General features: G+C 35.6%; 5 protein-coding genes across 16 annotated transcripts; 2 read left to right on the forward strand and 3 right to left on the reverse strand.

Annotated features, from left to right (window-relative positions):
• On the reverse strand, positions 1–3,242 carry LOC111806834 (cucumisin-like). The gene is made up of 11 exons (XM_023692330.1): positions 3,227–3,242; positions 3,031–3,143; positions 2,860–2,948; positions 2,703–2,797; positions 2,366–2,612; positions 1,798–2,308; positions 1,595–1,698; positions 1,310–1,525; positions 1,106–1,217; positions 823–1,030; positions 1–729 (listed from the first exon to the last, which is right to left on the reverse strand). The coding sequence occupies exons 1-11, from the start codon at positions 3,240–3,242 to the stop codon at positions 197–199; spliced, it is 2,244 nt and encodes a 747-aa protein (XP_023548098.1). The 3' UTR covers positions 1–196.
• Positions 3,243–5,304: 2,062 nt separating this feature from the next.
• Positions 5,305–8,423, reverse strand: LOC111806866 (cucumisin-like). Its single transcript, XM_023692374.1, has 9 exons — positions 8,316–8,423; positions 8,137–8,225; positions 7,930–8,024; positions 7,543–7,789; positions 6,723–7,337; positions 6,426–6,641; positions 6,203–6,314; positions 5,909–6,122; positions 5,305–5,834 (listed from the first exon to the last, which is right to left on the reverse strand). Exons 1-9 carry the CDS (start codon positions 8,421–8,423, stop codon positions 5,305–5,307), a joined length of 2,226 nt encoding a protein of 741 aa, XP_023548142.1.
• Positions 8,424–9,631: 1,208 nt separating this feature from the next.
• Positions 9,632–14,970, forward strand: LOC111800029 (mitochondrial substrate carrier family protein B-like). 6 transcript variants are annotated; one of them, XR_002815952.1, is made up of 8 exons: positions 9,632–10,254; positions 11,887–12,063; positions 12,193–12,342; positions 12,807–12,908; positions 12,999–13,069; positions 13,185–13,252; positions 13,575–13,873; positions 14,491–14,752. XR_002815952.1 is itself a non-coding variant. In XM_023683607.1 (7 exons), the coding sequence occupies exons 1-7, from the start codon at positions 10,018–10,020 to the stop codon at positions 14,730–14,732; spliced, it is 1,047 nt and encodes a 348-aa protein (XP_023539375.1). In that variant the 5' UTR covers positions 9,632–10,017; the 3' UTR covers positions 14,733–14,970. The 6 variants fall into 6 exon arrangements, 2 of the variants coding, with proteins under 2 accessions (XP_023539375.1, XP_023539382.1); XR_002815956.1 differs by having other exon boundaries at positions 13,575–13,681; positions 14,491–14,626; XR_002815954.1 differs by lacking the exon at positions 14,491–14,752 and having other exon boundaries at positions 13,575–13,681; positions 13,756–14,167.
• Positions 14,971–15,758: 788 nt separating this feature from the next.
• Positions 15,759–19,480, reverse strand: LOC111807389 (protein DA1-related 2-like). 6 transcript variants are annotated; one of them, XM_023693449.1, is made up of 12 exons: positions 19,236–19,480; positions 18,878–19,023; positions 18,250–18,337; positions 18,031–18,145; positions 17,786–17,912; positions 17,576–17,659; positions 17,300–17,419; positions 17,006–17,218; positions 16,870–16,932; positions 16,655–16,770; positions 16,352–16,419; positions 15,759–16,261 (listed from the first exon to the last, which is right to left on the reverse strand). In XM_023693449.1, exons 1-12 carry the CDS (start codon positions 19,279–19,281, stop codon positions 15,921–15,923), a joined length of 1,527 nt encoding a protein of 508 aa, XP_023549217.1. In that variant the 5' UTR covers positions 19,282–19,480; the 3' UTR covers positions 15,759–15,920. The 6 variants fall into 6 exon arrangements, with proteins under 6 accessions (XP_023549217.1, XP_023548984.1, XP_023548907.1 ...); XM_023693216.1 differs by having other exon boundaries at positions 17,786–17,906; positions 18,878–19,047; XM_023693139.1 differs by having other exon boundaries at positions 18,878–19,047.
• A 4,123-nt stretch (positions 19,481–23,603) lies between these two features.
• Positions 23,604–26,197, forward strand: LOC111806059 (serine/threonine-protein phosphatase PP1 isozyme 4-like). 2 transcript variants are annotated; one of them, XM_023691417.1, is made up of 4 exons: positions 23,604–23,926; positions 24,592–25,151; positions 25,250–25,475; positions 25,551–25,671. In XM_023691417.1, exons 1-3 carry the CDS (start codon positions 23,725–23,727, stop codon positions 25,439–25,441), a joined length of 954 nt encoding a protein of 317 aa, XP_023547185.1. In that variant the 5' UTR covers positions 23,604–23,724; the 3' UTR covers positions 25,442–25,475; positions 25,551–25,671. The 2 variants fall into 2 exon arrangements, with proteins under 2 accessions (XP_023547185.1, XP_023547178.1); XM_023691410.1 differs by lacking the exon at positions 25,551–25,671 and adding an exon at positions 25,865–26,197 and having other exon boundaries at positions 23,606–23,926.
• The last annotated feature ends 794 nt before the right edge of the window (positions 26,198–26,991 follow it).

Consider the following 26,991-nt stretch of genomic DNA (forward strand, 5'->3'; position numbering starts at 1 on the left):
TTCACTTGAATAGCAGTTGCTAACATTCAATTTTATTTAGAGATGAACACAATTTAGAGGACGATGACAGACAATCCAAAATGAAAGTGATGGGAAGCAAAGAACAGTCTCCCAGCTCCCCACACTTTCATTTCCTTTATTCAAGCTTTAAATAAACAGGGGCCCAAACTAAGGTTTAAGATTATTATTGGGTGAATTAAAACAATACTATAGGGCTCCTAACTTCACGAACACCATTGCTCCACACCAAAGATGCAGAAACTGTTGTGGGATCGGTTGCGGACAGCCATCCTTGGACACCCAGCGTGAATGATTTGGTATCTCCAATGCCATGGAATGTCAAAGCAGGAGGATCCACTTTGAATTGGACGTTGAGTCCTGGAGGAGAATAAACCGTAGCTCTGTATGTGGACACTGTAGCTTCAACGTTTGTGAGTGTTCTTGGGAAGAATACACGGAGGGATTGACCACGCCCCATGAACAGAGCAAAAGAAGGATAGTTTAGATCCACGTCACGTCCAGTGTTGCTGTCAGTACAAATAATATCTTCACCAGTGATCAGTCGGAGCTGGGCGCGGGTGATGCCCGGTATCCCACACAAGTATTCCACGTAGTCGCTTTCACTTGCATTGTAGACCAACCCTGGATTTACTGCCTTGAGTGGGTTGATTTGGCCTGAACCATGTGAAAACTCTGCTTGTGTATTGACTTTGGCATCCATGGGAGAAGCTGTACAAAATGAATTGAATTTATCAAAGCTTAAACACCAATATTTGGTTGCAATCTTCCATTTTTTGTTTGGAGTTTAGGTATTAGTATTACCGGTTGTCATTAGAGCTGACTTTATGGCAGCTGGCGACCACCAGGGACTGAAGGTTTTTACATATGCAGCAATTGCAGTGGCGTGAGGACAAGCCATGGATGTGCCTGACGCAAAATTATAAGGCGACAACAATGGATTTCCAGGAGAGATGGGCACATTTTGAGGCCATGCAGCTAGAATATTAACTCCAGGAGCACTCAAATCCGGCTGCATAAAGTTGATAACATGATGTTAATTAAGGAAATGTTGAAGAAAAGACGATAGAAACACAAATTAAGTGACCTTGAGAATATTGGGGGATATGGCATTGGGTCCCCTAGAGGAGAAGTCAGCTGCAACAGGAGCATTCGTGTGGTTGACATCCACACTCCTGAAAATGGTGGCAGTGGGAGCTCTACGGAACTCAACAGATCAATCATTAGAACTTAAAACACTAAAAGTGGAAATAAAAACAGCAATAGTTTTGCGAAACTTCAAAGTACGTACGGGTTTGAAGTGATATAGAGCCTAATTGGGTTGCCGCTCGGTGGGTTGAAGTGGGAAGCGGGCAAGGGAAAGGTTCGAATCAAATGCCACGTGGTGGTGCTTTCCATCACCACGCCCACTGCGCCATTTAGAGAAGGGAAACTTACAGCCGAAGAATCACACAAAACAATTTTTCCCCTCACCAAATTCCGATCCACCGAGTTCACACCACAAAATCTGTTTCATATATTCACTGTCTCAAACTCTGTTTCTTCACCGAACTCAAAATAGTGAGTTTGGGATTACCTGGAGGTGCTGCTACTGAATCCTCCAGCGATATTGGGCACATCTCCAGCATAAACTAACGGATATTGCTTTCCCCCAAGATCAAATAAGTTGATTGCAACTCCCTGCACATTTCCATATAAATAATAACAAACTTGATGGCACAGTGAAAAACAGAGTAAAAACGAAATTTAAATGTAATTAAGAAATGAAGGTGAGAGGACCTGGTACACATTTCCATTTCCCAGTTGTACATGTGATACGAAGTTCCTGTCAATGGTGTTAGCAGCGACAGAGAGCATCCATGGGGCCATACTTCCAGTGGTATACCAATTAGTACCACCATTGCCGGCGCCGTTGGAGGTCAGTATTCCATTTCTCATGGCCTGGTAAGCTCCAATGGCAATGCCATCCTCAAAGAAAGGCCTCACTAGATCCCCAATTGAAAGAGATAAAATATCAACACCGTCGGCTATTGCATCGTCGAATGCCGCAAGAATATTAGCGTCACTGCACCCTCTTTCCCAGCATACTTTGTACACAGCAATGCGGGCAGAGGGAACCCCTCCTCTCGCCAACCCCAGCCCAAACCCGTATAAGCTTGCATTATCCACCAGACGACCAGCCACCGTCGATGCAACGTGCGTCCCATGGCCGTTTGTATCGATGGGTCCCCAAGCCTGAGTAGGGGGCAGAGGACCCTCTGCTCGGTATGCTCGAGCTCCAATGATTTTTCTAAATCATTCCAACTCTTTTCAANTGTTAAGATATATATATATATATAAAGTTTACCTGTTGCAACGGAAGTTGGCGGAAGCTTCACAAGTACCCTTCCATTTGGGCGGTGGAGCACCAAGACCCTGGTCGTGGAAACTTAAACTGTCCGGCCAAATTCCGGTGTCAAGAACTCCCACAATGATGTCGCTTTCCTGTTGAGGTACTCGAGGAACATCTGGTGGAAAACCTATGAAATCCCATGATCTTGTGGTTTGCAGTTTGTAATTTTTACTTGGAAACACAGACACCACACCTTCCTTATCTGAAATCACATGTCCCAATCAGTTTCAAACAAATAATAATAAATAATAATAATAATGAAAAGGGTGTTCATTATATTGGTACTACGTACCAGCCATCCTTTGAGCTTCTTCGTCTGTGAGTTTCACTGCAAATCCGTTGAAACTTCTTTTGTAACTATACACTATAGATTCTGCAGAGAAAGCACTGATCCCAAAAACACAATCAGAAAAAGTTGAACATATAATTAATAAAATTTATATATCCACCTTCCGACCACTTCTTCCAACATTGCCCGATGGTGCAAATGAGGTTGAGATGAGTCCGTCGGCTTGCTCCCCATGTACACGATGTAAATCTACCAGGATTTAGAAGAAGAAACAAAATGTCAGTTTTGTATTTCAACAAACAAAAAAGAAAAACAAAACTGGTTCTTATACCTTTCTTCCATCGCCATTGGAAGCAGAGGTAGTGATGAGCAAAGTAAAAAGAAGGTTGAGAAACACGACCCTCAAGGCTAAACAACACATGATGCTTTTTGTGATATGATGTTCTCAGAACCACAACATGAATGGCCTTTTATAGAGACTACCCACCCTATGATCATCTACTAAGAAAAACAAAACTGCGTCTAGCTTTCTTCCATCGCCATTGGGTGCTAGTTCCTGCGTCTAGCTTTTGTTTTTTTTTTTCTCACTTTTTATTTATTTTTTTTTTTAGTGGATCCTTAAAAATAAAATCTAAATTTTCAAAATAGAATTTGGTTTGAGTTTTGAAAATAAACTAAAAAAACACCAAATATAACAACTAATAGAAAGATTAACCACTAATGATTTTTATTCAAATCTAACTTTTTAGAGTATNTTTATTCTTCTTCTTTATTATTCTTATTCATTTTATTTTTTATTCTTCTTTTTTTAAGTTTAAAGGATTGGGAATCGAGACCCTCCGATATGGTATGACATTGTCTACTTCGAGCTTCGAGCATAAGCTTTTCTTTCTTACAAAATATCTCTGGACATATATTCCTTACTTGTAAACTCATGATCATCATCATACTTGGCCAATGCAAAATTGACTCTCAACAATTCTCAATATAAAGATATTATTAAAACTTTAAAAAAAAATACGGGTATTTTTTTTTAGATAGTGCAAATTTTAGAGATTTTTTTTTTATTAATTTAGTTTAATTAATATATTGAATAGAAGTATCAATTATGGTTTCTAAGGTTCCAAGGTCAAAGGATTGGTTTCTAATGGTTGAATTTTGAAAAGAAAAATTGTACTTGTAAATAAAATAATTAGGATGTTTGAAAAGATAACCATTTTATTTTTTAGTATTTTATTTTAGAAATAGGGTTGTTTCATCACATATTCAACTTTTAGTTTTAAAACTTTTGTAATATTTTTTTCAACTGTAAATAAAAAATTTAAAAATCCCTACTTTTTTTCCCCACGACATCTCTCTTTAAATTATATTTGTCTATGAAAATTTCTAATGGTTTCATACAAAATTATTTCCANTTTTTTTTTTTTTTTTTTTTTTTTTTTTTTTTTTTTTTGTAGAAGTCTTATAATTAAAACGATATTTTGGCTTTTTGTGTTTCCAAATTTGAAAAGATGAGTATTGTTTGATAAAAGACAAACCAACTAAAAATTCAGAATTTAAAAAACGTTTTTACAGAGAAATAGTTGTTTAAGAAACGCACGACATCGTACTGTGTCACCAAAAGCTACACGGAATTAATCCCACCACTTATTTTAAAATTATATTGTTTTTTTTTTTTTTAACATAAATTTTAAATTTAAAATGAGGATTGTATGTCTTAAAATTACTTCTCTAATAGGACAAAACTTCCATTATTGATTGGAATCCATTCACGTGGTGGCTAATCCTACGTGTCACAATTTTCAATTTTAACCTACTATTTTTTAATTAAATTAAAAGTTTAAAATTATAATGTGAGAATGTTTCACACTTAAAAAGGGCCGTTTCACAATTAATTTATTTTTTATTTTCATCCTCACAATACTGTTTAATTATAGATGATAAGTTCAGAAATACATTTCATAATTTAAAATACCTAACTTTTCTTTTATTTAATAATTTTTTTTTATTTTATAATATATATTTTCGTATAATTAAATTCATTTATTTTCAACTAATCCATTTAAAATTGAGAATTTAAAATAATGATGGGAGAAAAATATCTCGAAGTGATAATATCAAAGATTATGTTTTAAAAAAAAAAAAGAAAAAAGTAGGTAATTTTAGAATATAAACGTGTAAAATGTTATTGTTTAAATGGAAAGGGAAAAAAGGACAAGTGGCACCATATTATTGGGTCAATGGGGCTACAAAAGCTAGACGCAGGAACTAGCACCCAAGTCTTAATTTTAAGACTACCATGCTTTTGAGTTCTAAATAATCATTGAATTAATTCCATGGTGAGTAACCTTTCATGATGAAGTCCCACGTCAGCTAATTTAAGAAATGATCATGGGTTCATAAGTGAGAAATACTCACTTTATTGGTTCGAGGCCTTTTGATAAGCACAAAGCAAAGTCACGAAAACTTATACTCAAAATTGACAATATCATACTATTGTGGAGAGTCGTGTTACTCTAACAAGTAATAATATGTTTTATTTCATACCCAATTTTAAAAATTCATTTCAAACTTTAGAAACATCTCTTCTCAAGGTTCAATTGAATTAAGGTTTGTTAATAACATAGACTATAATAGGACTTCTTACATCATGCATACCATCACTCCAAACCAGAGAAGCCGACACTATGGCTTGGCTCACCGTTCCTTGAACGGTTAACCTGAAAGATTTGGTCTCTCCAATTCCATTGAATGAAAGAACGGCAGGATCCACTGTGATCCTCAAGCTTGGTGGGGCAAAAACCGTAGCAGTATATATGGATGCTCTTAGTTCAACGTTTGTGAGAGTTCTAGTAAAGAATTGATGGATGGATTCTGAAGGAGTTGTGGAAAGTGCAAAAGAAGGATAGTTTAGATCCCAAACTCTTCCAGTGTTGGTGGATGTACAAGCACTGCTGTCGTGGGTAATAAGTCGAACCATGGCAGTGGTGTAACCTTGGCCACACAACATATCAATGTAGTCGCTTTCACTTGCATTGTAAACCAACCCTGGATTTATTGCCTTGAGTGGGTTGACATGGCCAGCACCATATGCAAACTCTGCTTGTGTATTGAGTTTGGAATTCATGGTAAAAGCTGCAGATTATTGAATCATTAGGAGTGAGTGAAAAGTTTTGGAATTTCATCACATGAATCATTTGTTATTTTACCTGTTGTCATGAGAGCTGATTTTATGGCCGCAGGAGACCACGTAGGATGAAATGTTTTCACGTACACAGCCATTGCTGTGGCATGTGGACAAGACATCGACGTTCCTGAGATTATGTTATAAACCACACTCCTCGAATCCCCTACAACTCCAGAAACAGGGGCGATTGGAGACCATGCTGCTAGAATTTCAACTCCCGGTGCAGTCAGATCTGGCTGCATCGAAACGTATAATGATTTTAACAACCAACCCCAGAAATTTTCATTCAACAAAAAATTAGCAAGCTAAATTTAACCTTGAGGATGTCGAGGGTTACAAGATTGGGCCCCCTGGAGGAGAAGGAGACAACAGAAGGAGCAGAGGCATCCTTCACTGCGTTACTCTGTAAAATGGTTGCAGTCGATTCTCTGTGGATCAAAAGATTTAATTTTTTAAGTCAGTGATCTAAAATAATTAAATGGCTTCATTATTATTTGAAGGTTTGATTTTAGTTGAAGAGAATGTGCATTGAAACATACGTAGGTGAAGAGAGTTGAATGTCATTGGCGGCTGCAATGTGGAGATAGGTAGCAGGTAAGGGATAAGAGCTAGCGTAATCCTTCTCGCGGGTGCCTTGCATTATAATCCCCACTGCGCCTGTGAAGGATGGCATTGTTGCAGCCCTCAATAGGGAGTCGCAAACAAGGATTTTTCCCCTCACCAAGCTGAGGTCTACAGAGTTTTCGACGCAAAATCTGTTGTTTCAATGAAAAAATTAATGATTTATGAAGTGATTATATTATGCTAATAAAAGGGAATAAAATGAGGGTAATTACCTGGAGGTGGAGGCATTGAAACCTCTGGCTTTGTTGGGAGCATCTCCACCATGGATCATAGGATATTGTTTTTCTAGAAGATCGAATGTATTGATTGCAACTCCCTGATGGAGAGTTCCATTTCCAAATTGCACATTTGACACGAACTTTCTATCCATAGTGCTTGCAGCCACAGAGAGAGACCATGGAGAGACGTTTGAGGTGGTGAAGTAATTGGGACCTCTGTTTCCGGCTGAATTGGAGGTCAATATTCCATGTTTCATGGCGTGGAAAGCTCCAATGGCAATTGAATCATTGAAGTAAGATTTGGGTTTACTCCCTCCAACTGAAAGAGATATGATATCGACACCGTCTGCGATTGCATCGTCGAATGCCGCAAGAATATCGGCGTCGTAGCACCCATCAGACCAACATATCTTATACACAGCAATGCGCGCAGAAGGAACCCCGCCCCTCGCCGTGCCAAAGCCTAGACCGTATAGACTTGCCTTTCTCACGAGACCGCCGGCCACTATGGACGCTGTGTGTGTGCCATGGCCTTTTGAATCTCTTGGGTTTACAACTTCTCCTTTGGGAAGGTTCTCGCTACGATATGCTCGAGCTCCAATGATTTTTCTATTACATACAACCATTTTCTAATTACCCTTTCGCTAAATCACAAAATACATACAACCATTCTCTAATTACCCTTTGGCTAAATCACAAAATGACTACAAAAAAATATCTATGCTTTGATGTTCCAAAACCATTAAAATTCTAAATTAATAATTTTCAATTCATACAATTATTAGTTCATATTATAATTCAATTGGGTATTCACCTGTTGCATTGAAAGTCAGGTGAGATCTGGCATGTGCCCTTCCATTCTTTTGGTGGAGGGTCGACACCTTCGTCATTGAAACTGGGGGACTCCGGCCAAATTCCGGTGTCTAGTACTCCAACAACTATGTTGCTTTCAACTTGGTTTACCCGAGGAACACTTTGTGTAAAACCCATGAAATCCCATGATCTTGTTGTATGGACATGTTTCTTTTCATTTGGAAACACAGAGACCACACCCTCCTCCACTAAAATAATAATCTTAGTAATTTGGAAAATAACGTTTGACAACTAAAATTATTTTAAAACATCTTCTAATAGATAAAATCACTCATAATGATACTCTAGCTAGGACGAATTAAAATGCGTTGAGTTGAATATTACATACGAGCAATCTTCTGAGCTTCTTCTTTAGTGAGTCTTACTGCAAATCCATTGAAGCTTCTCTTGTAGCTATAGAGCAAATGTTTCGGGGAGAAGGAGCTAAAAAAACAGCAAATCAAAACTTAAGTAATCTAGTTCAACTTATTAATACATTACACTATCGATCTAATGTTTGTAATTTTGAAATTTTAGATACAGACTTAATACGAACCTACCAACAACTTGTTCCAACATTGTCCTATGATACAAAGAAGTAGAGCTGATATCTTCTGGTTTGCTCCCCATGTACACAATATAAGTCTACACAAACAATAAAATTAAAAAGAACACACAAGAAAACAAAACAAAAATATATCTCAAGGAGTCGAAAACAAACTGAATATGTCTTACCTTCCGACCATCACTGTCCGAATGAGAGCTAGAAACCAGCAGACAACTGAAAAGATTAAGGAAGATGAAGTTGAAGACTAGAGAAGACTTTCTTCTTGCCATTGCCATATTAAAAGAAACAAATATATATGATAGCTTAGGCTAAGATATTAAAGGCCCTCTTATACAAACTTTAGTTTCTTTTTTTTTATTACAAAGTTGATAGCTTAATAATAATTTATTAAGCACGTAGCTCGTGAAGGGATTAAAAAACATAAAGAGAGAAGAAAAAAATAATAATAAAATAAATAAATAAAACACGATGGATTCAAAATCCAAAACTTGGTTATTTAATTCATTAATTATTTACGGATTGAATATTATTTATTATTTTGGGGAGTTGACCCCTTAATTAAATTTAATTAATGCAAGTTGTATTACCATAGATCCATAATCGAGATCATTATTATGAATCAAATTAACATATATATATATGTATATATATATATATATATATGTGGCTATTTATATTATTATTATTATGTGATAACTTGAACTATATGAATGAAAAATGAGATCTTTGAATGAAAATATAATAGTTAAAAAAGGTTTAAAATTTGATAGTTACTATTTCTATAAAAAAAAACAAAAAAAAATTTCTTTTCAATTTTTTAATTATAATAACTCTCAAGTTAAACGTGGTTAATTTGAAACAATCTTATATTAGGTGATCTCCTAAAAAATTTTATAGAAAAAATGTAAGTAAGGACAAAACATAGTTAAATAATCATGTTAGTTGTGAGGATGATATTCGCTCTTAGAAATACTTTAAAACAATTAGGTAAAGTGGTCGGTCTCAATTTTTTTTTTTTTTTTCATTTCATGGAACGTTTATTATATATTAAAAAGAAATTAAGAGTATAATAGATTGTTTTTATGGGTGGAAAATAAAATAGCATGGGAATTAATTAAGAGAGAGATTATACTCTGTGTTGCCTTTTTTGAGCTTGTATTCTAATGATAAAAGATATTAAAAAAAAAAAAGAAAGTNTTTTTTTTTTTTTTTTTTTTTTTTTTTAAATTAAGAGAAAGATAACTTAGGCATTTTATTTAAAAAGAAATCAAAGAAAATTGAAATTCGTTTATTTAATTATTAATGTGATGAACACAAAATTAATGGAGCTCCACCCGTACGCTATCTTTCTCACCGTTACCACCTACAAGAATATTCCAAAACAAACGAATCACATATTCCAAGCAGAGCATATATCGACTGCACCCGATTGTATTTTAACACTATTACAACCAGAAATAATAAAGTGGATTGGGGAATTCAATGAATCATGAGGTCGGTGACCAAAACAATTTCGTTTTGGGACTCTCATTCTGGACATAAACGACGTCGTATCTACCGCCTTCTTCATCTTCTTCCTTTCTCTGTAGATTCTTCTTTCAATTTATTTAACGCAGAGTTTTTAAGCAATGAGGTTCAAAGCCTAGAACAAACAAGGGGGAGGTTNTTTTTTTTTTTTTTTTTTTTTTTTTTTTTTTGTCTTATTCGCTGTCTGCGACTTCCAGTTGTTGGTAGTGGTTCAAGTACTCTGATCTTTCTCTCTTCTGTTCTTTGATTACAAATCCTGTTCTCTGCTTTTGACGATCTTAACTGGATTTGAGATTTTTGTTAAGAGAGGAGAGGGGTAAAGAAGGATAGGTTTAATTTGACATGCAAACGGAGGCGAGGGTTAGTGTGATGATGGAAGGAGGGCAGAGAGCTCTCAGCTCTGGTCATGGAGGAGTGGTTTCTGTCGAGGGAGGTGCCAGAAATTTCGCTCCCAAAAAGCAACAGTCGCTTCAGCAATCGCAGATTGGGACGGTGTCGCAGCTTCTCTCTGGAGGCGTTGCTGGTGCTTTTAGTAAGACCTGCACAGCACCACTCGCACGACTTACAATTCTCTTTCAGGTTCCTTTACTTTGTTTTCTATCTACTAATCTTGCTGCTTTTGCTTCGTGAATGTCAGTGATGAACTTAATTTCCTAATTGCTATCCTATCGACGCTTTAGTTGTAGGCTTGGTTCGCTCTGTTCTCTTTTTTTGTAACGTGGGTTACTTTCGGTTTGAAGTTAGGCTTTTGGAAATGGAAATTCTGGATAATCACTGTTCTCTTTTTATCCCTCTCCAGTTTTTCCCTCTTTCGCAAAACGTTTTCCTGAAGCTAGATAGCTTCGGAATACAGTTTTTGGGTTCTATACTGGAGTAATATTGACGACTTTTGCATTATAACCAAGTAAGGTGAGAAATATATACTTTGGTAACACAGGTCGAAGATTTCATTTCCAAGCAATGATGTTTTTATGACGAGAATAGGAATGTATGATTACAATTGAATGCATTTATTGAATTCTTTTGCATATGAATTATCGACCGTTTTCTATCTGATTTTCAAATTCTTTATCTATTTAGGTGCTTTAGTTTATGCTTTATTATTTCCTTCTTCTTTGGCACCATTCAGGAAGTTGATTGAGAAGCTGTAGTATTTTAATTTGATTCTTATTAGGAGATCAAGGATCATGTTTTCGGGTTTTTTTTTTTTTATTATTTTTATTTTTCTGATATTCAACATCCGGTGGGTTTTCAAAAGGAAAATGTTTCTCAAATACTTATTGGTCCCTTTATTGAATCCAAAGGCAAATCTCTTATGGGTTAATGCTGTTAAAGCTATTCAGAATTGTGGTTGGAGAGGAGTAAGCTATAACAGCCCAAGCCTCACCGCTAACCGATATTGCCCTCTTTGGGTTTTTCCTTCAAGGGATTCCCCTCAAGATTTTAAAACGTGTCTACTAGCGAGAGGTTTCCACACCCTTATAAGGAATTTTTCTTACCATTGTGAGATCCTACATTGGTTGGAAAGAGAACAAAACATTCCTTATAAAGGTGTGGAAAGCTTTCCCTAACTGACGCATTTTAAAACCTTGAGGGGAAGCCCTTGAAGGGAGACTCAAAGAGAGGACAACATTTGCTAGGGGTGGGCTTGGGCGGTTACATAAGCCAACATCTTTCTTGGTTTGACAGATATGAATCAGCACATATAAAGTCATCTTCTTGGTGTTGTCTCTCAAAAACTTTTGCTGAATTGTCTGTACAGGATATGTGCCTTAATTGCATGCTTTATCTCTTTTGATTGCTTTCCTATTCGCTTCACTCCTCAATGAAGTTTGTATCTTTGAGCATTAGTCTCTTTTCATTTTCTTAAAGAATGTCAAATATTTTATAAAGTTTTTCTCTTTCAACACATTTCAGACTATTAAAGAAATGATATGTTAAGAAAAGAAAATGAGAATATTTTTTTAATGCAAATATCATAATTAAAAACATAAAAAGGCAGGATGTTGTAGTAACATGTCCTTAATTGTGCCTGTGCCCTGATTTCTTAAAAAATGGTATTTGGCCTGTCAATTTTGCTACGTTCCATGTCTCTGTTGGTATTTTGGGCTGAAGACTTCCTGTGTGATGTATAATGAGTTTGTATGACCTTTGCTATATCATTCGTTATTGATGGATTTATAACTGTCATGTTTCTTGTTATCATCACAGGTGCAAGGGATGCACTCTGATGCTGCATTGCTGAAGAAAGCCAGTATATGGCATGAGGCTTCACGAATTGTTCATGAGGAAGGAATAAGAGCTTTCTGGAAAGGAAATCTTGTTACAATTGCTCATCGTCTGCCTTATTCCTCTATTAATTTCTATGCATATGAACACTTCAAAAAGGTTTTGTATTTTTTTTTTTAATTTTATGAATAAACACCATCGTAGAGTTTTATATCTGGGGATAATTTATTTTTGTATTTCTTACTTTTAGTTGCCTTGATCTTAATTGATTGCTTGTATGTTATGTAGTTACTTCACATGGTCCCAGGTCTTGAACATCGTAGGGATCGCATGAGTGCAGACCTTTTAGTTCACTTCCTGGGTGGTGGCTTGGCAGGAATTACAGCAGCATCAACTACATATCCATTAGATCTTGTAAGGACTCGCCTTGCTGCTCAGGTGAGATCTTGTTGTTGCCAACTTCTTGTAAACAGTTGACTGTTTCACTTAACTTGACTGCCTTGTATGTTAGTTGTTTAGCTCCTTGGGTGTGGGCTGTTTTCTGTATGCCCATGGGTTCTTTGTATTCTTTTAATTTATGCTCTATAGCTTGTTTTCTCATCCAAAAAATTGGAAAAAACTTGACTTCCTCGGTGGTTAACCTTGGGAAGTGATTTTGATGGTTATTAGACTGATCTTAAAATTCATAGGCTTGGCAGTGAGTGGTCTTTCCATTTCGTCTTATTAGACACTAGATAGGCTCAGTTGGGATAGCATTGGTGGTCTTTGTATATTCCTTTCTGGTTTTTCTTGATTTATTCATCTTTTATTAAAGCGTCTTTTCAGTTGGTTGACACAATTTTGAACCATGGTTAGCATTGGCACTTGTTTTTGCATTAACTTTATAGATTTATGGTTTGTAGACAAAAGTGGTCTATTACAAAGGTATTTGGCATACTCTGGGAACAATTTGTAGAGATGAGGGTTTTCTAGGTCTTTACAAGGGACTTGGAGCGACAATACTGGTATGCATTTTATTACTTTCCGAGTTGTTATATTAGGAGCACAAACCATGTTTTGAAAATATAGCTCACCATTTCTGTCTTTCGGAGCAGGGTGTTGGTCCCAACATAGCTATCAGTTTTTCAGTTTATGAAAGCTTGAGGTCTTTCTGGCAGTCTCGTAGGTAAGGATTTTCAAATGAGTTCATCGAATAAATTTTGGATTTGATGCAAACCGTTTGGAGTTGTCTACATGTGCTTCCTCATGTAGTCCTAAAAACTGTATTAAATATATTTCAGGCCTCATGATTCTACGATTTTGGTTAGCCTGACCTGTGGCAGTCTATCAGGCATTGCATCCTCTACAGGTGAGTGATCTCTGATGGGTTAATTTTCAGAGAGATTCTATTTCTATGGGGTTCAAATATGCTTTGTATCTATCTTAGTATTTCACGGATATAAGTGGTTTCTTGAATCTGAAAATTTTTCTCGCTGGAAATCCCTGCCCTTCATTTTTAATATTTCTTTTTACGTGCTGCATTACCATCAACTAACCTACAATTGTGATGCTAGTCATAACTCTGGAACTAATTAAGTTTTAATTCAACCGCTTTCATTGTTTTGTTGGTGAAAATGTCAGTGCAAAAAAGAGGTTAATACATAGCACTGTCTGCCATGCTTTTGATGCAGAGAAACAGGCTGTGGTGCAGGTTCTGCACCAAAGTATTTAACCAGACTGACCCTAGAGACAGAGACCAGACTGGAGTTATATTTTGTTTCGCATTATGAAAATTTTAGTAAGGAAGTTGATTAAAAAAATTCATATTACCAACTTAATTTTGTTTTATCACTCATAAAAATGTTGCGTAAGATTGGTTTTAGAAGCAGTCTCCCCAAGCATTGTGGTGGGGATTAATGGAGCTTGGCACGATTAATCATATACATATACTAGAATATCATTTTCAGGTGTGAGAGGTGCCCCATCTGAGGTATGCTTCTCACTTGGGCTCCCTTTTACATTTGTTAAATGGATCTGTCAATCCTTGAAGTCTCAGTAGTTCATCGTGTGTCTCTTTGAGGACTTTGTCATGGTCTATTAGTATGTGTATGAGGCTAGACCAGTTCTGACTGTGCTTGAGTTATCTTGTGGAAACTTAGTGCTGATGCAAACGTGCAGCATCATTGTGCATTTTGCTTGATTTCTATTTAAACCAACGTGGTTGACTCTTGTTTAGTGCTCTGTGCATAGGACTGTTTGTTTGAAGTATAAAAATTAAAATTGAGCATATCGAAACGATAAAACTACTGAGCTACAGAGATTAAAATAGTTTTCAACCTTTTGTTTTGTATTAAAACGTTTAAAGATGGGTGAGTTAGAATTGTAGTTACTTCAACAACTTGGGGAATTTCTAAGTACCTGTGGCTTTCATGTTTGCATACCCCAATGTGCTTTCCAGCTGCTTTTCTCTGTCGTGTGATATTTGGTGAAGAAGCAGTTTGCCCCTACTGATGTCTAATCCTTTCATGTGAAGTGAAATGGAAGGTCGTCTCTATCTGATTAACTGTACAGCTCAGTTTATATTATGTTACCTGCTACAATTTGCAGCGACCTTCCCCTTGGATCTGGTGAGGAGGCGAAAGCAGTTGGAAGGAGCTGGTGGGCGAGCTCGGGTATATACCACAGGGCTTCTGGGTGTATTCAAGCACATATTGAGGACAGAAGGGTTCAGCGGTTTCTACCGAGGGATTCTACCTGAATACTATAAGGTTGTACCTGGAGTGGGCATTTGCTTCATGACGTACGAGACGCTGAAGAGCCTATTAGCAGATACAAATGCCAGATTATGAAGAGGAGTTGTGGATGGAAATGGAATTTTGTGGCAAATAAGAAAGAAAAGGCGAATTTGTTGGATGGAGGGAACCCTCAATAGTTTTGTACTTGGGATTGTAAGATATAACATTTTTCCATGTATAGATATAACAGGGTTTTTCCTTTTTCCTTTTTGTTTGAAAAATCCAGGCATTGGCACAATGGGAGGGGAGGTAGTTTTGACCTTGAAGATGAGCAAATTATTTGGATTGACCATTTCTTTCTCTCATTTACTGTGCTTTACCTGACTGGGTAGTGAATACCCATGTGTTTGCTTGCAGGAAAGATTTATCTTGTTCAGTCATTCAGATTTATATTTATTTGGTCATTAATGTTTAAAAGGTCACTAGTAAGTTTTTAATCTCTTGATTTGTACTAGTGACCTATTGCTTTTATAAAAGGATAAGTGAAAAAGTAAAAGTATTAAAATAAACAAATGGAAGCTGTATTTAAAGTTTTAAGCTTTTTTTATAATTAGAATAATAAGTACAGAAGTTGACTAAAATAGTTGTTTTTTTTTTATTAAAATAAAATTTTAAAAATTCCAAAAGCATTTAAATGGTAAAATAGAATCAAAACAAAAATATTCAGCTACAATTACTTCTATACCCATCAAAGTTAAAAACGTCCAAAGTATTCCAAAGGCGAAAAACTTACTTTTAATCACATTAACTCGATTACATATGAACCCTCACATCTAATATGACATTAAAAATAATAATATAAAGAAAAATTCATATAAGCCTTCCCATAAATATTGAACATGTTGATTTAGTTCTTAAATTTAAAAAAAAAAAAATGCAAATTAGTTCCTGAATAAAGTTTTAATCGATATCCATATTTAAACCAAATATATAGATATTCATATGTTTCAGGTTTTGGGTTTCCTTCGTTCATCTCCATTACTTTTGCTCCTTTTGGTTATTTGTTTTGTTTTCCCAAAGATGAGAGAAACAGTAGGCAAAGAAGGGGGAGGGAAAGCAGGCAACAAAAGAAAAGGAAAGTTAGGAAGAAGAAGAAATACATGTTATTCCAAATGAGACTCCTTTTGAACCTGACCTGATGCTGTCTTAAACCAGAGCCAAAAGAAGCTGCAGTTCCACATCAATCTGGTAAAAAAAACAATGTCTCCCCACATCAAACTAACCACAAACACATGTTTTTTATTACACTGGGAAACTTCCTGTCATGCTAATATGGTCCAGTGTCCGACGCAGCCCATATTTATTCACAGCTGCATTAGCAGCTCTGAAACCTTCCCCATAAGCTGCCGAGGCATCGTTCGCTATTTGGTGCATGAAAAATTCACCCAGTTTGTTTTCGGCCGAAGATTTACCGCCTTTCTTTGATGATGAAGAGTAGTAGGACGAGGAAGAAGAAGAAGATGAGGATGCAGTGGATGTCGAAGGTCCCGATTTAGACCCCGGCATTACTTCGGATTCAAGCCACATGTAGGAAAGCACTTGACAGATACCTTCTTCTACCTCCGGGTTAAGGTTGCGATATCCTACCATAATTTCAAGTAGTATCAGTTTTCGAGGTAAGCACACGGATCAAGATCCGAAAAAAGTGGAAAGGGAAGAAGATGGAGCTTTACCTTTTAGCCGTAACCAGCCGTGCATCAACTCATGAGCAAGAATAGCCCCTGTTAGTAATCTGTGAAAGCTAAAAGTATAAAAATGGTGGACGATGTAAACTCGACAGAAGATTGTGTTACAGAAGAGCGAGATATGCTCGAGTATTAGAAAATATAATCATTTAACCATTGATCTTCTTAGAAAGCTCAAACACCATGAAGTTTAAAAGTAGTTCCAACTTCCATTTGTTTCCATTTTAGACATAATCATACAAACCTTAGAATCTTCAATAAATTTGAAAGTATAAAATCAAGAATGCCTACCTTGGAAGACCATAAAGAACAAGAATGGCTGTAACTTCGCATCTACGAGTCAGCTTCTGCAGTTGAGTTCTCATTCCGATGAGTCGATGCCCTCCGATTCTTGGCCTCTTGAGAATCTGAACATGATTAACGAGAACAAGTTCAATACCTATAAAAACCCTGATCGCTACTCTACAATTTTGGAAAAAAAAAAAAACAACTCTAAGAAAACATACACTGGTGACAGTCTGCTCTTCAGAAAGACATAAACCTCGAGTCTCAGGCATGTGATGGAAGCCCTGTAAAGAAAAGGTGCTGATCAGAGGAATTTCTACACAGGTCAGAAGGAAGGCATAAAAGATAGTTTATTACATGCTTCTCCCCAACAATAGCTTCATTGAGTGCCTGTCTTTCAACCAGAAGCATGGGAATTTGCTGATCTATTCTCATGTTCATCCCTTCGTAATAGTCTCGAATGGAGTGGTAGAGTGGTTGGCAGTCTCCCGTGTCCATGATAGCAGACTCCATGCATTCTAGGCATAGGCTCCGTCCATCTCCCAAAGAAATGTATCTTGCATTCCAAGACTGTAAAACCATGTGGAATTGTAGTTAGCAGTAGAGGGAGAAGCCTCAACCTCATGCAAGCTCAATTGTTTTCATTGATACCTCCAAACGTTCACAGCTACAACAACGGGCTGTGTTGTCATGTTCATGGGATGGACAATACTTCTGAGACCAAAAAGGATGACATCTATACTCGATCAAACCGGCTCGATTTGTAGGGATCTGAAATTTGAGAATGGAAGAATCAAATTCTTCATACTAGCTAATGAGAGATACCAATGAGGTCTAACAAATGTGTTGATGTTCCTCACAATCCACCAGTAACATAACATGATAATAGGAAGTAATGTCCGATGAAGACAACAATGAAATTCTTACAAATTGGTGGCAGACTTCACACTTTGGATGTGTCAACTCTTTGAAACAAGACTTGTGATATGGATCTTTCCCTGACAACGAAAACTTGAATCCACAGAAAAGAGAACTTGAATGAGTGGGAAAAGGAAACAGAGTGGGAAGCATAACCAGGAGAAGAAAAATCACAGCTAGGATCTTGTGATCAAAGGAAGGGTAGGGATATTAGAATACCTCATGCTCGGTAATGGGATAACCGCAAGAACGACAACAAAAGCACCCAGGATGGAAGTAGGTGCCCATGCATCCCAAATAATTGCCATAGCTGATTGCACGCTTGCAGCCACCACAATATCTGCGACTTCGAGACATGATTACGCATATATCGATTAAACCATTTTTATGAACTAATCCCAGAATCCTATGCTTGAAAGGGAATTTGTTGTGTAGTTAAGTTGAAGTCTAACATAACATTATACCTAATGTCACCGGGATGGAACTGAGGAGGTGCAACAGAAGGATATGGAGATAAATTCATCTTGTCCTGCATTTCTCTAGCAATTGCTTCATCATTTTCTGTACGCCAACGATGCCCTGACGAACGAAAAGAAGAACGAATCAATCTTAATGAGTTCTTTTAGAGAGAAGAGTGATAGAGTGAAACATTTAAAATCCAAGTGCAGTTTAGGAGATCATACGATTTCGTCTTTTCAAATCTTCAGCTAAAGAGAGTGCAATTGCACGGTCTAGTTCTTCTTTCTCCTTATGAGCTTTGGAAGGATCTTCCTGTTTAAATAACAATTCAATAAAAAAGACCGTATTGAATGAAATAAATTCTTCCCCAACATCATTCAAATGAAAACATTTGCTTATTAGCCCTGTTTTACACCATGATGGGCTTGCTTAAACATGCTCCCTTGGCTATTTACAATACAATCACAGAAGGAAAATCAGTGTTCAAAGATAGTTAAAGTACCAAGTGGTTTAGAAACTGAATGAACATACCACTGATTGATCAATAATCAACTTGGTTTGTGTTCAAGTCCGTACAAACCAAATAAAACATTATTGAACCGACATAATCAACTACAATAACTTTAATTCTCTCCAAAAAGGAAAAAAGAAAAAGGGGGTTTCAAGTACTTCCAATAAGCTATATGAGTAAAGAGCAAACGAACTATTATCCCAAACCACTCAGAAGAGTGAAAAAGTCAACTAACATCAACCTGTTACATCAACCCTCATAACAAAAGTTGAATAGTTAAAAGATAAGCTAACCAAAGAAGATCAAACTGAAGAAGGGGGAAAAGGAAAACAGAAGTTCACCGATGATCTCGCCGGAGCTCGCCAGAGCACGTTCTCTTGATCACCAAGATGCTGATGTGGATGACGGCTGCCCCCGCCGCTGCCTCCCCTGTTGCCTCCTGACCGGAAAATTTTGCTCAACCATTTCATCCACCCGGATTTTTTGTCTGCGTAAGAGGAAGAAGAATCCCCTGTTCGTCAACAAAGACGACACCCAAGAAGAAGAAGAAGTCGATAAGGAAAAATCCGAACAGAAGAAAAAGAACCCAACATCCCCAAATGCTGCGGATTCATTTTAGCACAAACGGAAAATCAAAACGAAGGGTAAGGGAGATTGTAATTAGTTGATAAAGAAAAACGAGGACAAGGGTAGAGATACCAGAAATGCAAGGCTGAGACAGATGATTGACACCAGAGGGAGGCATGGAAACCGATAAAGAAATTTGGATCGTATATCAATCGGTGGAATATGGCCCGGACGATAAGGGGATGTGAAGTCCAAAAGGAGGCAGAAAGAGAGAAGGGGAAAGAAGGGGTTGGAAGAAAAGGGGTTGAAGAACAATGAATTGGGCATCGTTAAAAGCAGTAGAGAGAAAGAGGGAGGGAGGGAAAGAAGAGAATCTGTAAGAGGGAAAGGAAGTGATGAGAGATTCTTGGCTTGGGAAAGCAATGAAGAGAAAAGTAGGAAGGGAATCTGCTGAGGCGGAGATCAATAAAGCAACGGTGGAAGAAGGGCTCAGAATCATCAAATGAGCATAAAAGCCATCTTTTAGGAAGTGTCGGAGGCTAAGTTTTTTACAGAAAGAGCCCAAGTTTTTTCCCATCCCATTTCTTCCTTCCATTCCCTGTTTCCCTTAAACAGCTTCAATTGATTTGTGTTTTACAATGGCCTAAACTAAAACTCCCGCCGTGAGCACAGGGAACTCGTTGACATGCTATCAGGATATTCCTCCATTTTTTTTTTTCCTTTTCTTTTCTTTTTCGGTTAAATTGTCAAAAAATACTTAAACTCTTCATCTTTCTAATCCCACGCTCTCAAAACTGTTCAAATGCTTATTTTGAAAAACAAAATAAAATAAAATGTGTGCTATATAATGAATATAGCGTCCAATCCAACCGTTTTCTTTGTGATCTATTTCAAAAGTGTATTGTTTTGTCAATGGTTTAAAAGTAATCTCTTTTTCTTTCAAAAAAAAAAAAAATAAATAAATAAATATTATCTTTTAAACAAGATACAATGAAGACGCATACTTTCTTTTCAACGTTTGATACATAATCAAGTGATGTATTTTTTATTTTACAAGTTTTACAACATTCTTAAACGTGTTTTTCTTTTTAAACCACAAACCATGAATAAATATATTTTGAAAAAAAAAACTCACCTCAAAAAATACTAAAAATATTGATTTTTTTTTTTTCTTTCTTTCTAAAATGTCTTTTCCAGGACAAGCAATGAATTGGAAATGTTTATTTATTTGATAGGAAACATATAATTATCAATAAACAAAAAAACAAAAAAAAATTATAAGATTTGCATGGCATGTAAAGAAGCTTCTGTGTCACTTTCAGGCACAATATTCAGGAATTGGTACTTCTAGGAACCCTAAAAACCATCTTTTTTTTGCTTTGTCTTTGCATCCCCATCTGGCATCTGCCACATTCAAACAAACATACCTTTTTTCTCTCTCAAATTCTCGAGAAAAAGCAAAAAAAGATGGAAACTTTGATTAAACAAACAAATGGGTTTGCTTAGTTCTGGTGAACAATCAAAAAAGCTGAACAATTAACACAAATAAAATAAAAAGTTAGTTATAAAGCTGTGTCTTTTAATTTGTCTCATGGTTTAAGGGTTCAAGTTCCAATTTATTGGTCGGCAACAGCTTGAAAGTCTCTATCCAAAGTGGTTTATTTAATAAATTTAGAGCCTAAATCCTTTTCCTTTTGTTATTTTAGATAAAGGGTTTTTTTCTTTTTTCAAAAAAAACTCTGGGGAATATAGCTATAGTAAAAAAAAAAAATCAATAAACACCTGCTCTAAGCCCTAATAAAAACAAATCAAAACCATTTTTTGAAGTCACCTTATAACGGGCGATTCATACTTAATAATTTCGACATTCTCATGCTTATTTAGGATAGGGTGCTTATTAAACCAATGCGAGTTATTTTAGGATGTTTTATTTTCACTAGAAAAATTATGCAAAATCATCTAACATAAAATTGTTCTAATCCAGTACCATTTAATTTTAAAACTCATTTTAAAAAACAATCCCAAAAAATTATACTTTACAGACTAAGATATCTATTTATGTATATGGCAGTATTCCCTCTAACATAAACAACACAGAGAATCCACTTTAATCATCAAATTATTTAAAATTATAATTATATGCTTCACCACATGCATCTATTCTTCTTTTGTACATTTTTACCTTATTTAATCCAATTTATCTGATACAAAGAAAAAGAGAGAGATATACTTTGTTTATATTGGACGGGTTTCCCAACTTTCAAGTTAATTTTAAATAGTTTTTTTTTTATCCAAAATACATCTTTAATTAATTTTTTTATAGTTAAAATTAGTATTATAACATAATTAACGGGCCAGTGTTTAATTGCAAGAAATCAATGTCGAACAAACTTTTAAAAAAATGAATGGCAAACATGACGAATACTAAGAAATAAAAAAAAATAAAAAAAATACAATTATTTTATCATAAAAAACATTATAAAAGACAGGATAAAAGTGAAACTTGGTCAAAAAAAAAAAAAAAAAAAAGCATTTGATATTTGATTCTAGTGCTTTTGGGTTTTATTTTTATTTCTTATGAGATTAATAGGCCGGTGAAAAAAAGTATCTAGCCGTTTTGAAAGACATGTTTTAAATACTCTTAAAAAAAAATTCTTTCAAAAAATACAATTGAATTTTGAAATTATTCCAAAAAAAAAAATGTTAAAAAATTATACAGAAATTAATGTGCTAACTGTCTAGATGAGATGTTGATTTTTTTTTATTATTATTTACCAGATTAGTTAATATTTATGTAACTATTTTTTACACATTAATTATCACATCAGGAATATTTTTTAATTTTTAACATATCGCTCCCTACATTAATTTCCAATATGAATAGTGTTTTCTAGAATAAATTTCAAAAACTAAAACTTTTTTGCATTTTAGTTTGTATATTTTCTTCAGATGAAATTAAAGTCAAATAATATATATAGTGATTTATGTATATCTTAAGATATCCACCACAAAAATAATTAAATAATATATTATCGTCAACTCAAACATAACTAAAATGATTTATACGTATATTCGGAATCAAGAGGTTAGTCAAGATATCCACTACAAAAAACACAAAAAAAAAAAAAAAATATACTATTGTCATCTCGAACCTAATTCGATGCATATATTCAAAACTAAAAGGTTAATTAAGATACCTATTACCAATTATTTACTTGAATATAACTCAAATTATTTAGATATTGGATTGAAATTAAGTTTTGATTTAATCCCTCCCGATTTTAATAATTTAGAAATTTAATTAGTTTAGGAATGTGGTCGGAAATAAAAGTAACTGGTGACTTCAATTTTAGGGCAAGAAAAAATGTGAATATTGTTTTAATTCATATATATATATATATATATTTATTTATTAAAACTTTATATTAAATATTCCCTAATATATACCTTTATAATTTTTCATTATATTTTTAATATAAGATGAATATTTGAATACGTAGTAGTCCATCGCACTAAACAAAAACAAAGTTTGAAACAAAGTTTGAGATCATCCAGCTCGATTTCGACAAGTAAAAAGTATAGCTTACAAAATTTATTTTTAATAATGTGATTAAAAAATATAATAAATTAACGAGTGGTTATAAAAAACGAAACAAGAATCGTGGATTATGGGTGGACGATAAAAACTAGTTGAATATATATAGAAGGAATATATGGTGCTAGAATAAATTCCAAATGGATGTTAATATATAAAGCCTGATGTAAAAATAATAATAATTAGGGAATAAAAATATATGTTTTAAAACATATTTACATGTTTTCTATATTTTTAAATCCAAATAAAAGTTGTAGTCACCTTATACAAATATTTGTTAGCACAAAGTCTATATTTGAATGGGTCAAGATAGAGAAAATTTTCATTTTTTTTTTTTTTGTAATATTTTTTTTTGTTTGATCTCCCATCATTCTTAAAATAGTACTTATTTTGTTTGGTAGGTCCACGTTATCATTAAAAGCTTAAAGATGTATGGAGGTATACAAAATGTTATGGTAGTGAAAAAGGATTGGAATCACAAACGATTCTTAAAAGATTAAGTAACCATTATCTCCTATCTTAGATTATTGAAGGAGATTTTAATGCAATCTTATTCGAGGAGAATAGTTTAATGAGACAAATAGAAGTATTTATTAAATGAACAAGTTTCGTGATATCATTAATGTCTATAAGTGATATTCATATTATTGTACTATTATAAATTTTTTCTAATAGATATTAGTAGTTTCAATTCTTGCCCCGTATTTCTGTCGATATTTTTAGTTTTTAACAAAAGTTTAAGGATATTTTTGTCTTTTTTCCGGGGGAAGGGTCAAAATTCAAAAGTTATAAACAATTATGACACAATGACGAGCTATTTTCAAAATTTGAATCGATAAGTTGGGTCATTTATAGGCTTTATTAAGAAATAGAATAAAAATATCAAAAAAAGAAAACAGAAAAAAAGGAAAAAAAAGCCCCCTTCCTTGAATTCAATAAGATTTCTAGGTTTTCCTTTGAAGCTCTGACTGTGGAACAAAGGGGAAAAAGAGAACAGAAAAGGTTCGAATTCGTAGATTGAATAGAATGGCCTCGCAAGGGCAGGGAGGAATGGACCCTGCTTTATTGGACGACATTATCAGACGCCTCACCGAGGTCCGATTAGCGAGGCCAGGTAAACAGGTACAGCTTTCCGAGAACGAGATCAAGCTTCTCTGCGCTTCTTCCAGAGAGATTTTCGTCCAGCAACCCAATTTGCTCGAGCTGGAAGCACCCATTAAGATTTGCGGTGCGCTCTAATCTCCCCCTTCTGTTTTTTTTTTCTTTTTCTTCCCATCCAAGAATTGATTCTTCGTTGCATTGTATAATGTCTCTGACCCTTTTGTTTTTTAGGAGCAGTTGGATTAATGTGTTCGATTTCTTATCTAATTTACCGGAGATTTGGTCTTGGAACGATTATTTAGTCGTGTGAAATATGAGATATGTTTCATGGGTCGTATGATTTTTCCTTTTCTTTTTCTTTGTTGTTTCTTTTTTCTTAATTGTTCTGGATGCCGGTTTAAAGTTCGAATCTTTGACTAGACGATGAAGGGAGAATTGGTATACGAATTTGTTTTCTTTCTGAATGTTCTGTGATGTCGTATATAAGATGACGAAACTTTCGATTGGCCAGCCTCCTTGACGAGCATTGTTGATATGAAGCCTCCACGAATAAACTTGAAAGCTATTTTGATATTCAGACCCTCACAATATTAACTCGAAAACCCCAATATCAATTTGGTCCCAACCGACTCCTGAGGACGTCAGAATGCAATGAATAGCATGAGGATTCATATCATGGCTTAATTTTATTTTCTTGCATAAAGAATGGGTGATATTCAATTTGTAATGGCCTGAGGCATGTGGATTAGCCTTTCTGACTATATGCCTTTCATTTTTCTTTTGCATTTTCAGGTGATATTCATGGACAGTTCACCGATTTATTAAGGCTTTTTGAATACGGGGGGTTTCCACCTAGTGCCAATTATTTGTTCCTTGGAGACTATGTTGATCGTGGCAAGCAGAGTCTAGAAACCATATGTCTTTTGCTTGCCTACAAGATCAAGTATCCTGAAAACTTTTTCCTTCTCAGAGGAAATCACGAATGTGCTTCTATCAATAGGATTTATGGGTTTTATGATGAATGTAAGCGGCGCTTTAATGTGAGACTATGGAAGGCATTTACTGACTGCTTTAACTGCCTCCCTGTAGCTGCTCTAATTGATGACAAAATATTATGTATGCATGGTGGTCTCTCCCCTGATTTGACAAACTTGGATCAAATAAGAAACTTGTCTCGTCCGACAGTCATTCCCGACACTGGCCTGCTTTGTGATTTGCTTTGGTCAGATCCCAGTAAAGAGGTCAAAGGTTGGGGAATGAATGATAGAGGAGTCTCATACACCTTTGGCCCTGATAAGTTGCAAGAGTTCTTAGCAACACATGACTTGGATCTTATCTGTCGTGCCCATCAGGTAGAATAAGCTAACATTTTTTTTTTTTTTTCCCACCTCTCATGTTTCTCATTGATTTCTCTTCTCTATGTTCTGAGATAAATTTCTTGTTGGCTTAGGTTGTGGAGGATGGATATGAATTCTTTAACGAAAGACAACTTGTCACGATATTTTCGGCCCCCAACTACTGTGGTGAATTCGATAATGCCGGTGCACTAATGAGTGTTGATGAAGAATTGATGTGCTCTTTCCAGATTCTTAAACCATCTGAGAAAAAGGGTAATAAAATCATAATGCCTGCAAGAACGTGATGGCAGAATGCATTTTGTCCTGGTCTTAACTAAGGTAAACTTTTCCTATTGTTTCATTTGATAACTTCCTTGGGTACTCCATATCATGTACTGGTATATTACTTTACAGGCATCAATGAATTTTTACATACACGTCTTTGCGTACGTGTGCATGCCAGAATTTTCTATCTGAATCTATGCCATTTAAGAACACAATAGGCGTAATCCAAGTATATTCTATCATTTTTTTTTCCTCGTGCTTTGCATTATTCTGGTTTGGATGGGAGGGCTTTCTTGTTTGGTTTGGTGAAGGCTCTGCTCTGCACATTTTTGTTGGCCCTTTTGTTTGGTTTGCTGGACGTATTGAATTAAGCTGGTTGTTTGAGCTGTCTGTGTAAGCAGCTTGGGAACTTGAAAGATATAATGCATGAAGTTTACACGCAGGCCTCTTTACCTTACCTGTTCAACTGAGGGAACTGACTGCAAATAAAGTTGCTCAGCTTCTAAACTTTCTGCAATTCAAGGAGGATAGATATATGTATGCTGAGAGTTGGGGCCTATCCTGAAATTGGACAAAGATGTTTATGAGTGAAGGGGACAGGCCAAATGCTTTGGATGGATCAAATTCTTCTGTTTCATTTTATCGTTTCATATTTTTCTTTTATGTCTGTCTATATCTGGAGTATGATTGTAGAATATAGCACTAAGATTTTTCATCTATCTAAGAAACCTTAGAGTTCTCTTGGTTTATTGATCACTCACTCTATATTGCTCCCTACTTCTGATTTTCTTTTCGAGCTATGACTCTACACTTCAATTCGAGAAATTGAATGTCGTTGGTATTTGTGGTTCTCACTTTTATTCATAACCGTTGGATGCATGAGAGAAAAAATAAAACGTTAGATCTACTATGATCTAAAGGTGTAGCGAACGCTCCCAATAACTTTTCGAAGTTGCTCCAGATTTGGATGTTGATAATATTTTGATGAGGGGTGGTTTTACAGGATTTGTATTTAAGAATGTTTGCTTTTAAAGATAGGAAATAGATTTTGGTATTATATTTTAAGAAATTATGTTACATATTGAATTTGGTTTATATGGTTCTAAAAATTTTACAAGATTTCTATTTGAGAATGTTTGCTGATCCTCCCCATCCACGCGCCTCAATGCCTTCTTTACACCTTCAATTCCGCCACCGCCGTCGACGAACACCGCCATCTCCTGCCACCGTAATGTGTCTATCAATGGCAGGTCCTGAATCGGACGGTCCGAAATTATTATCGGCACACACCTAAGCCTCAAAGCCTACCCAATCCCTGAAACATCACCGCCGCCGCCGCGTATTCGAACAAACAGAAGTTTTATCACCAGTCTCTCCTCGTAACTCGACGGCGGCTCCGACTCTATCAGAAATTCAGGATTCTCAATCAACTCCTTCATCAAAGACAGACCCCACACCCACCCATACCCGATAAAACCCAACACACACTCTCTCTCCGTCGACTCACTTGCCGGCGTCGGAAGCCAACCAAGAACCGGCGGTAACGTAATACCCTGGTGAGGAATAAGGA

The sequence above is a fragment of the Cucurbita pepo genome, chromosome LG01, assembly GCF_002806865.2.
Source record: "Cucurbita pepo subsp. pepo cultivar mu-cu-16 chromosome LG01, ASM280686v2, whole genome shotgun sequence".
In the NCBI taxonomy this organism is placed as follows: domain Eukaryota; kingdom Viridiplantae; phylum Streptophyta; class Magnoliopsida; order Cucurbitales; family Cucurbitaceae; genus Cucurbita; species Cucurbita pepo.